The 12199-nt window shown below is 39.9% G+C and overlaps 1 protein-coding gene across 1 annotated transcript in view; it reads left to right on the top strand.

Moving 5' to 3' along the window:
* The first annotated feature begins 334 nt into the window (after window positions 1-334).
* csmd3b (CUB and Sushi multiple domains 3b) overlaps window positions 335-12199 on the top strand; it is a 324793-nt gene continuing 312928 nt past the window's right edge. The window contains exon 1 of the mRNA XM_085446982.1: window positions 335-585. Coding sequence (XP_085303108.1) covers window positions 335-585 — 251 coding nt within the window. The remainder of the gene's footprint in view (window positions 586-12199) is intronic.

Below are 12199 nucleotides of genomic sequence, written 5' to 3' on the forward strand. Positions count from 1 at the left end.
TGAATGTGCTATGCAGTTACTACTCTGTCATAATGACAACTGAACCAGCTTTAATACACTGGCAGTTACACACTGATGCTGTTGCAACTGCACGTGCTGAGGAAGACTCATGGCTGCACTTACAATAAATAGTTGTGCGACAGTTACGAAATCCTTTTGTCACAATGGGCAGACATACGGAGGTGAAACTTCTAGCATCATCACTCTTTCACGTTTTAAAATATTGAATAATGAACATTAAACATTTTGAGAGTTCAATTATCTTGATTTATTATAATGTCTTAAGGTCACAACTTCAGTTTGGCACCTTTATGTTTTCTTCCTCTAACTTAAGATGTGCTCAAATCTCTTTTCTCTTTCAGGTTTTATCTACACATGCGGGGGTACACTGAAAGGTCGAAATGGCAGTATAGAATCTCCTGGCTTTCCCTATGGCTACCCAAATGGAGCAAACTGCACCTGGGTCATTGTTGGAGAGGAAGGAAGTAGAATCCAGCTCATCTTCTTGTCATTTGCCATAGAAGAAGAGTATGACTTCCTGTCGTTGTACGACGGACATCCCCACCCTGCTAACTTCAGGACCAGGTAGGGCAGGTTTTATGTGTTATTCTTTTCAATTTTTCTTTTTTCATTTTCTTTTTTTTAAAGCAAGCGTTCATTTTGTCAAAGGAGAGAAATATGAAAACATTTAAAGCTTCAAACTGTTCTCATCCTATAATCTCATTAAAAATGAAGCATTGAATAAACTAAAAAATGCAGAGATCCGTCTCACATTTTGAGTTTTAATATCAATACAAATTGCTTAAGTAAAAGAAAACGTCCTTCTAACAGATACTGACACTACGGATGTTGCCCGAATTCTTTTAAGCAATGTTCACATGGTGTTAAATGACCTTTGATAGCAACAGGGTGATCCACATTTGGTTTGCGGCAGCAATCACTGCCACTGCGGCTTCCTTTAGTTATTGAATTAGTTTATTGAGCTCTTCTTGCAAGAAACACAATACCCTGAAAGAATCTTGTTTTAGATAAGCTGTTAAACTCTACTTGTATGATTTTATCAGTCAATCAGTGGAGCTTAATAGCATCTGTCTGTGACTCTATTCACATTCAACATGTTCCTTTAACCCTGAAATGAATTTTTTTTTGTTATTTTATTAACTGTGAAATGTGAGAACACTGTTTAAATGTTTAAATGTCACTGCACACTGTACAAAGTGTTTAGGATGTTGGTTCACAAAAAGTAACTCAATTATATAAATGCAAATTAATTTTTTTTGTGGTTCATTCACACAAAATCATCCCTTAAAGATGGACTTATTGTTATAAGCCAGCTAATCAATAACATCTCACGTCCAAATCTGGTGAGTGAAAATAATCAAAGTAATAAAAGACAACAAACATTGCAACCAATTTAGTATTGGAAGAAAGACATTGTTTATAGAGCATAGCTGTTATTAACTGTTTTGTTTGATGCTTCACTAAGTTTTCTATGTCTTGGTCACATCAGTTATTCAAATTAAATAAACAAGCAAAAATAGAAACCAACTGTGACTCAGAAAGTGAATTTTATTTTATTTTTTTGTGTGGATTTGGTCATCCATGTGGGACGACTTTTTTTTTTTTTCAGTGAAGACTATCCAAGCTAAAGCAAGGTAAGCAACCACACGAAAGAAAATTCCCAATATTTTGTTCTTTCTTTGTGTTTTTTTCTTCACTTTGTAATGGATTTGAAGTTGGCTAAGCTTGTTTTCTAAAAGGCTTATAGTGAAGTCTGATCAAACCACACAGCCCCACAGTCCCAACAAAGCAGTTTCTAGTTTTCGTTCAAATCAGATAATCCGCATATCATATAATATAAGGTCTGATGTCACAACCTTGTTTTGCATATCTCATCGGACAAATTATGAACAGAAGCTTCCACTGTTGATGGAAAGATTTCTTTAATTACATCAGGCACGTGTGAGGCAACTACCAACAATATAGTGCCAGGAGAGAAAATCTGGTTTGGTTCAGTTGAGGAAAAAGGATTTGGGTCATGTAGAAATGAAATGAGTCGCCTTGATACTTGTCATGGGGAATGAACTGTTTTCATTAGCTTCAACAGGCATAATTTCTAATCAGCGAGCTGCACTAATCAACCTTTCTCGGACGTGGCGTTTAGGGCCCAAATTGCCATACAGAGTTAATTAAACAAGAGAGGAAAAGAATGGAACAAAACAGAAGAGAATACAAAAGGAAATAAGGTGACTAGGTGATTTTTGCCAGGTTATATAAAATTCTTGTTTCCACAAAGACAAAGAGACTTTCTCCCGACTCCAGTCTAAAGAAACTGGAGCTGGGAGAAAGTCAGAGATGCCCTCTGTGCTCTTATTGGCTGATTAGGATTCTTTGCTTATTTAAGATAACAGAAGATAATGTGTTGTGTGAATGCATTCATGTCCATAGGTTTGTCTGTGCTTGTCTGTGTGTGTATGTGTGTGCCTGTGGGGAAGATTTATGGCATGCATAATTCCAGTCGCCTTGCTACGTAAGCCAAACCTGTGGCTTATTCTCCTGCAGTCTCTTTTTCACTCTTTCATTACTTAAAACAGACATAGACACATAGCAACAAATTGTAATTTCATTGTCAACATAATACAAATTTAAGTGATTAAATACACTGGAGAAGACTGCACGATACGCTGCAAGTCATTTGTTCCCACTCACACACATGCAAATATTTGACCTTGCTCAGTAAAAACATATTTTATGGGGTGGCGCAGTGGTGCAGTAGTTATCACTGTCTCCTCACAGTAAGGTCCTCCAGCTGACTGAGGCCTTTCTGTGTGGCGGTCTCTCCTGGTGCTCTGGCTTCCGTCCATAGACATGCTTGTTAAGTTAATTGGTGATTCTAAATTGGCTGTGAGTGTGAAAGGTTGTCTGTCTCTCTGCGTTAGCCCTGTAATAGACAGCCAACCAGTAAAGGGTGTTTCCTGCCTCTCACCCTGTGACACAGTTTAGGCTCCTGCGACCCTAAATTGGATAGAAAAATATTCGATGAGCTTAGAAAAAGACACATTTCTCTATTCCTTCTTTTTGTTTTGGTTTTTTTCATATTTTTTCCAAATCCTTTACAATTTGAGAACTGGAAAAAAAAAGTAAAATGCCCTGCACTGCATCTCAGCTATATAGGTATGGTGTCACAATCGATACATAAAAAATAAGAAGAATTTGTGTTATTGAAAATATGAATATTAAAATATTCAACTTTTTAATAGTTTTTAGCCTAAAAGCAGTTATTTGGGGTTTCATGGTTCAAGCTTGACCGTTGCTGTAAAAGTAATCTTTTTTTTTAAAAAATGCATTAAAACTGTCACCGTTCTTTTTTTCTTTTTCAGTTAAAAAGCCTTAAATTCTTGGGTTTCTTTGTGGTAAAGTTGAAATGACATCTTTACATTTTTGTCACCACCTGTCTCACCTTGACTAGTATCTGAAAGTAAAAGCATTTTTTTAACAGTAAATATCTGTTCTTTTTAAATAACTATTATTATTGACAACATCAAAGGTGATGCTGTCTATCAACTGGAAATTAAATCTATTTGTGAATTTCTTCTACAATCACATTAATCAAGGTATAAAAACATTTTTCCCACTGCAAGTTGCCATCAGTGAGTAAAGGTCACCTTCCCTGATTTCTGCATGATTAAAAAAAAGCCCCAGTGCAACTTTGAAATAACAGTTCCTCTCTGCCCCAGTCGATTATTTATTGACTCTAGCTGGAAGTTAAAATTATTGACTGTGATAAACTGGGTTTTGAACTTTGGGATGGTCTCACCTGCCTGTTCTCTTCTTGATCTTGGTGCAACAAATAGATATGATGAATGGAGTTCATATAAGCCAGGAAACATCTGGGGATCACACACTGTGACTAGCACATTCAAGACATTTTTATGCAATTAGTAACTGGCTCAAATCAGGCTTTCAGGCTGGAATTTCTGCATAACTTATTTTTTTTTAAAAATACTCTAATTCACAAATGATCCACAGTGTCTTGACAAAGTGAAGTAGTGTTATTGCAAATCAAAACCATTTAGGAAACACAGCAACTCAGCCATAAAGTTACAGACCATGTAAATTTACAGAGTGGGGTCGCTGAGTGCTGAGGTGTAGGTGTCACTGTACTTTCGTCCATATAGTCTTTTTCTGGTAGAGAAACAGACGTTTTCTAATACACTATGAATCATGTTATTTCTCTGAAAAAAAGGTGTGAGGGTTTTTTTGTTTGTTTTCTTTTTTGTTTTTTACATGACTACCTACAACTTCATGGGCAGTCAGTGGAAACAGTACTTTAACATGTTTCTCAGTTTTAGTTGGTCTGTGTTTTGATTTATTTCAAGGAATGCTGCATGAACAACACAGTACTCCAATTATTTATGCAACATGCAGTTCATGCCAAATACCCTTGGTTTTCAGACTTTCTAGGCCAGATAATCAAATAAACCAAAGTCAAAAATCTGCTTTACTTAATGCAACTAAGAGCAGTGGGTCATCATCAAGAGCAACATGGGTCATGCTCAACATTCCTTCCAAATGCTTCCCTTTGAATCTGCTCAGCTGAACAATACATTTAAAGCACTGGACAGTGCAGTGCACAGACAGGGTAGTGGCCACCCATGGTGCATGTTGTTAACATCTCTGTCATTGAGGACGTGGGTTAGCACAATATTTGTATACCAGTTTTCCCACTGTGCATAGCTTTGGATACTGGGTCACAAGTTTCTGTGACTGAATTTTTTTTTTTTTTATTTATTTATTTATTTATTTATTTTAATTGAAACCATGGTAAGGTATCAGGTGGCACATAAACTGTTGGAGTAGAAGACGTGACTGGGACTTCAGAGACTTTACCAGCTGTCTGAAAATTAATCATGTGTGAGCGCCAAGAGAGCATCTGAGAGTTTTTGGCCATGCATGGATAGATGGATAAAATACAAGTATTAAATGATGGAAGACACAGTAAGGGGTTTCCGTCACCAGACTTTCAGGATTAAATTGCGAAATTACCAGATTTAGGATTTGATCGCTGTGGTGTGACTACATGGTTCTTACAGTTACTCAGATTCAATGTAAACGTTTACATTATACATGAATTCTTCTGTGATTCATTTTTAAATTGTTTGATTTTTCCCCCTCTTCGTGTTATCCTTTCTTCATCCGAATGTCCAGTCAAAACTGTTGATGTGTGTATATTTTATCTGTAGGATCCTGGCAGATGACTTAGTGGCTTTCATTCAACTCGCTTGGACTTTTGTGCTGGTTCAGATACCATGGTAGCTTTACATGTGCAAAATGCAGATACAATTGTGTTTTCCATCAAGTAAGTGCACAGTCATGTTCACAAAATGAAAAAAAGAAATGTGGGGTTGTAGCAGGTCACTGCATGAATATTTGATCAGTGCAATCTGTCAGTCTGTCCATTTCATCCTGTGGCTAGATTTGTTGTGTGCAAGCAAATCTGTTTTCAAGCCATTTACTCAAGTAAACTAGGTTTGTGCAGATGCATTTCAACAATAAAAGCCACAAGAGGAAACCTAAACATAATATTTGTGATATCAAAGGAGCTTGCAAAGAAAAGCGTCTGGACTTCTTTAAGTTGCTTGAAGATGTTTCACCTCTCATCCGAGAAGCTTCTTCAGTTCTAAGGTCAAATGGTGGAGAGTCCCAGATATAAACCTAGTGGGAGTATCCCCCCCACAGAGGGACAAAAGGACCCCCTGATGATCCTCTAATCGCCTGAGCCAAGGTGTGAAACTGGGTGTGGGTCCCAATCAGCCAGGGTTTCGGGTGTGTTCATTGTGAAACCTGGCCCCACCTTATCATGCGAATTCCTGAGGTCAGATGGCCCAGGATGTGAGTGGGCGTTAAGGCGTCTGGGAAGGGATCTCAAAACTGGATTATAGATGGCAGAGAGTTGGTGTCGTAAACCCCCGCCTCTGTTTGTTTGTTTGTTAAGCCATTTAACACTGACCTATGAATCACTCAAGCATAAAAAACCCCTTTAGCTCAAGGAATGAACCAGTGTTATATCTACACTCAACACACCACAGTAGCTTCATTTTTCAGCCAGACAATGATCCCACACACATGCCAAATGCAGTAAAACTATACCTGAGTAGAAAAGCACTAAATAGAACACTAACAGGCCTTAACATTATTAAAGCAATGTGGGATCATCTTGACAGAGAACAGAACAAAAGGGAGCCAACATCCAAAGAAGAGCTTTAAATGTCCTTCAAAAAACCTGGTGAATTATTCCTGAGATTTAAAGAAAATGCAAGAAAGCTTGCCTAAAAGAGTGCAGGCTGTGTTGAAAAATAATTGAATTTTAAGCTACTTAAAACTACAGAAACTCTGTTTTTTCCTTATATTCCTATATTTCCTTAATCTCTGACTCACTTCCACAGTGTGTCTTTGTCCTGTCTTCCTCCCCTCACCCAGATGGACACTCCTCCTTGAGCCTAGTTCTGCTGGAGGTTTCTTCCTGTTAAAATGAAGTTTTTCCTTCCCACTGTTGCCTTTTTTTTGCTCATGTTAGTGTACCTTGGCACATACAAATGCAGACATGCAGCAAATTAACTAGTAGCAGTGCTGTAGTCCGAATACAGAGCACAAAAAAAATGTTTTTATTATGATGGTCATCTGATCACGTAACTCCCAAATATATTTGATCTCATTTCTTGAGCAAGAACTGATCTTGACATTACAAAATATATTCATAAATCTGTGATGTAATGTGACGTATGCTTGGAGCCACATTACTGTGACACACACACATTCAGAGAAAAAAAACATGTCACGAGAGGAAAAGCTTGGATGTGTCTGTTAACTCTATTTTTACCCCTTTTAGGTTGCGATATACTGGCTACTTTATTCCCTGCTTCCTATTTGTACTCTGACCCAGTTTGTATCTTCAATCCTTTACAGCACCAATTTTACACCTGGCTAAGTCACACCCACCCACTCCCTAAACACACAAGACACATCCACGGAAACTGAGAGACACATGGTCGCTGCCACAAAGTAAACGTACACAGGCAACGTAAATACACAGCCATACAGCAAGACATGCACCTGCTGCACACAGGCGCAGAAGGCAAACAAACACAAAGGCCATGGGAAACAGCAATGTGTGATTGGTGTGAAAAGAAACAAATACGGCCTTTGATGTCGGGACAATATTCCTGAGCAAAACCGAGTTCACATTTTTGGGGGAAGACAGCGAGAAGTGTATATGTAGATGCACAGGTATGTGTGTGTGTGCTTTAGCGTGTGAGTGAGTGAGAGGTTTTGTGTGAGTGTGAACTGAGGTGTGTTTATCCCTGAGGTAGTGGTATTTCATCTCTTCCTGCATCAGTTCTGCCCTGTAGGGGGTAAGAGGCGCGTGTGTGTGTGTGTGTGTGTGTGTGTGTGTGTGTGTGTGTGTGTGTGTGTGTGTGTGTGTGTGTGTGTGTGTGTGTGTGTGTGTGTGTGTTAGAAGATCCAAATAGCTTTGCTCAGGTTAAAAAGACAGGAAGGAACAGAAAAGGAAGTCTTTTTCTTAGCATGTCTTTTTTTGCCAAGGTTGTTCTCCCTGCATGCCCTTGTGTATGCCACTTTTTGTTGCTTGACAATTTGAATTGGTTCATTGTTGCCAGCCTGCTGTTTGACAGAGATTGTTGAGGATTTAAACATGAAAAACTAACTTAAACAAGAACACAGCAGGACCTCTGTATGGTCACTACAGGAGGCTGTAGTGGCAAACATGCAATACTAAAGTGATTTTGTGCAGAAGAAAAATCACTTTCTCATGACGCTTCGAACGGCTCGTCATGAGACACATCAAGACCCTGCTGCCCCCCTCACTGGACCCAATGCAATTTGCATACCGCCATAACCGCTCAACGGACGACGCCATCTCCACTGCACTCCATCTTGCCCTGACACACTTGGACAAGAAGGACTCACACGTCCGAATGCTGTACATAGATTTCAGCTCAGCATTTAACACGATCATCCCCCAACAACTGATCGGAAAGCTGAGCCTGTTAGGCCTGAACACCTCCCTCTGCAACTGGATCCTGGACTTTCTGACCGGAAGGCCTCAGTCAGTACGGATCGGGAACTGCACCTCCAGCACCACCACACTGAGCACTGGGGCCCCACAAGGCTGTGTGCTCAGTCCTCTGCTGTTCACACTGCTGACTCATGACTGTGTAGCAACACACAGTTCAAATCACATCATTAAATTCGCTGATGACACGACCGTGGTGGGTCTCATTAGCAAGAACGACGAGTCAGCGTACAGAGAGGAAGTGCAGAGACTAACGGACTGGTGTAAGGACAACAACCTGTCTCTGAATGTTGACAAGACAAAAGAGATGGTTGTTGACTTTAGGAGGACACGAGGCGACCACTCACCGCTGAGCATCAACGGCTCCTCTGTGGAGATCGTTGACAGCACCAAATTCCTGGGCGTCCACCTGGAGAAGGACCTCGGCTGGTCCCTCAACACCAGCTCCCTGCACAAGAAAGCCCAACAGCGTCTCTTCTTTCTGAGAAGACTGAGAAAGGCCCGGCTTCCACCACCGATCCTGACCACCTTCTATAGAGGAACTATCGAGAGCATCCTGAGCGGCTGCATCACTGTCTGGTTTGGGAGCTGTGCCATATCAGACCGCAAGACCCTACAGCGGATAGTGGGAACAGCAGAGAAGATCATCGGGGTCTCTCTACCCTCTATTGAGGACATCTACACCACACGCTGCATTCGCAAAGCCACCAGCATTGTGGCTGATCGGACACACCCCTCTCACACACTCTTTACACTCCTGCCATCTGGAAAAAGGTACCGAAGCATTCGGGCACGCACATCCAGACTGTGCAACAGCTTTTTTCCACAAGCCATCCGTCTCCTCAGCAAAAAGGGACTGACTGATAAACACGCACACACACACATACACTAACATTATCACTCAGCTTAACTCAAATACCTCAAAACATTGAGACTGGACTGACTAACCAACACAAGCGCAAACACACTGACCTACACCACCAAACCATCGCACACACCAACCTGTAAATGCTCTTTTGCACAATATTATTACTAGATATATTATATATTTTTTTTTTTTTTGCACTAACATGTCTTGTAGCACCTTGGTTCCTGGAGGAACGTTGTTTCGCCTCACTGTGTATTTTTAAACTGTATATGGTTGAAGTGACAATAAAGTTGAACTTGAACTTGAACTTGAAGAAATTCTTCTGTATTCTTCTAAATGAACACATAGGAATAATAGCCACAGTCTCAACAGCGAGTCTCTTTAGACAAACCAAAACCTGCAACAAAACAAATAAACCTTCTCAGGAGAACTGTTCCAACTTTTACTGCAGTAAACAACATTTTGGCACTGTGGGTGTCCATCAGGTAGCCAATTTGGGGTAAACGATCACTGCAAGAAAACTTGAGCAAAACTGTTGTGAGGCCTTGCTTTGATTTGTGCATAATTGCTGGGCCTTGCACAATGTGCAGGAAGACACTTTTTGATGTGAGTGCGTTTGTGCTTCATCGAGGTATCCTTTCATTGAAAGTTACACAGATTTCAGAAATCAGAAACATTTCTGTTTGAAGCAATTACATCACTGCATGTTTACATCTGTGTCTCTTACTTTTTTTGTTAATTTCTCTCATTTATTTTTGCAAAGTATGATTCAAAAAGTTTTTTTTTATAGTTTTACATGACAAAAGTTACTGTTATACAAAGGAAACTCAGGGAAAGAAGGGTGTCCCAAGTCCATTAAAATACACATTAAGCTAGAATTTACCTCAACAATCAGTATGTTTTTACTTAAAATTGATATAATTCCAAGCATTTCTCATTTTTACTTCATATCAGTGACTGTCTGTGTCTCTGAACTCCTCTCTTGATATACCTTCACTTTTATCTTTTCTCATTCTCACAATCTGTCTCTGTCTTAAGCCTGCCTTTTATTGAATAGATGTAATTCACTACTTCATCTCTCTTTTACTTAATATCTGTTTCTAAACTGTCCTCTGTGTCTCTCTCTTTTCACAATTCGACTCCACCACTCCCCACCTAATCTGTTTCTCTCTCAATTCTTCCAATAAATGTCATTAATTCGGCACTGATAACCAGCTCTGTTCTTTCAGCTCAGTCTGGCACATATTATAATTAGAATCATTACAGTAACGTTAACAGTGCAATACAATATTCAGGAGTCAAATCCCCTGGTGATTGAGCTCTCTTGAGGCTTTGGAGCTCCTGTTCTTTGTGTCATCCTGTGGACACTGTAGTCTGTTGAGATTATGTCTGTGTGCGTTTATTACACCTGGGGTTGGTGTTAATTGATTCCTCCCCGTCCTTTTCTGAATGGTGTGTTCGGTCTTATGAGAGAAAATAGGTGCGGTTTCATCAGTCATGTGCAATAAAATCTCCATTACAATAACTACATTTAAATACTAACAAGGCTACCTGCCAGTGCTTGATGAGGGCAATACTTCAGAAACTGCCAGATCAGTGACCTGTGTGCTTATTCACATCTGGTTCTTTTATTGTAGAGCTTATTAAAATTATAATTAATTTAAAACATTAACAAAAACATATCCACCACAACTCTTACCAGAGCCTTTAAATCTTAACGTGGATCGATATGTATACCTGAATGATTGAAATAACCGATAGAATAATGTAAGTGAGTAATGCGTGTCTATTGCATACTTTGTGTACCAGCTCTCATTGGATGAACTTTACATTTCTATAGCCTGATGTCAGGTTGCCTTTTCTTGACAGTTTGATCAGTTACGTGAAAGAAGAACAATTAGAACTTGCAGCCATAAAAAGTCATAGGAGTCTTTAAATACAATCAGCGCTGTAAAAACATGTTTGCCTGACAATGCAAATGTGAGTGTTTCAATACTCAGAGCAATGCAAATGTGTTTACTTGGAAGTCTTTTTTGGAAGCTTTCTCAGCAGTGGCAACATAATAAACGCATTTGTGCAGTATGGGTTTATTGTATGTCTAAATTTTACAGTTTTGGCTTATTTTTCCTCGTTTTTTCAGCTGCTCCCTTTTACACAAGGGGTGGTCACAGTAGACGGATCCACATGTGTGATTTGGCAGATTTTTAAGTCGGATACTCAGCCACTTAAATCCTAAATCTTGTGTCTTAGACCATGGATTTTATGCATGTTAGGCAAATGTGGTAACCACTATACTTTAGAGCGACAGACTTTTTGTCATTATTGCGTTAGTTTATTCCATCCATGAGACTGACACTGCCCATGGACAACTCAAACTCAAAATAGATTTTTATTCTGTGTGCTAAACCTGTTGAGCTGTTCAAGGTCCTGGTGAAACCCATTTTGCCTTGGTCATGGTTCAGTCCTCTTAACTTTGTTTGATTTAGATGGCAAACCGATGAGACCCGAGGCTATGAAACAAGTCAGCCTGTCTGATAATATTGACTGTTTTGCGAGCTTGAGTGCTTGGTCACACATGTGCGTGCACGCCTTTTCTGTTTATGTGCTCGAGTCTTACTCATGTTTTGGGACTTAGATGTTGGGATGTGTCTTTACTATGGAGAAGGGACGAGGAGTATCATATAGTATCTCATATGGTAAATCAGTTTAGCCTGATAAGGAAGGTACAGTAGTACGTATGGTTAAGGTTAGATTTCCAGGAAATAGATGGAAGTCAGTGTAATGGCTTCAGAAAACATGACTGTTTTGTCTCTGTGTGTGTGTGTGTGTGTGTGTGTGTGTGTGTGTGTGTGTGTGCGTGCATGAAGTTCCAGTAATCCCAGTGGCTAAGCTGGTAATCCCCTCAAGCTGCCCATTAGCCCCTTGACACAGACATATACAGACACACACGCCCACAGACACCACAGACACACACAGACAGACTCTACCTCCAGGGCAGTCACCCAGGTGTCAGACAGACTATTCCTCAGGGAGGGATCACTATGATCAGCCACAGAGCTGGCCCACTGCCCCTGGAGAAGGAATGGAGACAGTGGCTGGCAATACATACAGATTAAAGAGAGGGAGACAAAAGGTGAGCAAGAGATGAAGAGAGAGACAGAAAAGGGGATGTCAGAGGGAAATCAGATTTAGATGATTGGCAAAGGGAACAAGCAAAGACAAAGAATTAAAAGGAAAAG

Source organism: Copadichromis virginalis, linkage group LG22 (assembly GCF_057382275.1).
Source record: "Copadichromis virginalis isolate Kocher_CV1m ecotype Utaka linkage group LG22, C_Virginalis_male_GT1.1, whole genome shotgun sequence".
Taxonomy (NCBI): domain Eukaryota; kingdom Metazoa; phylum Chordata; class Actinopteri; order Cichliformes; family Cichlidae; genus Copadichromis; species Copadichromis virginalis.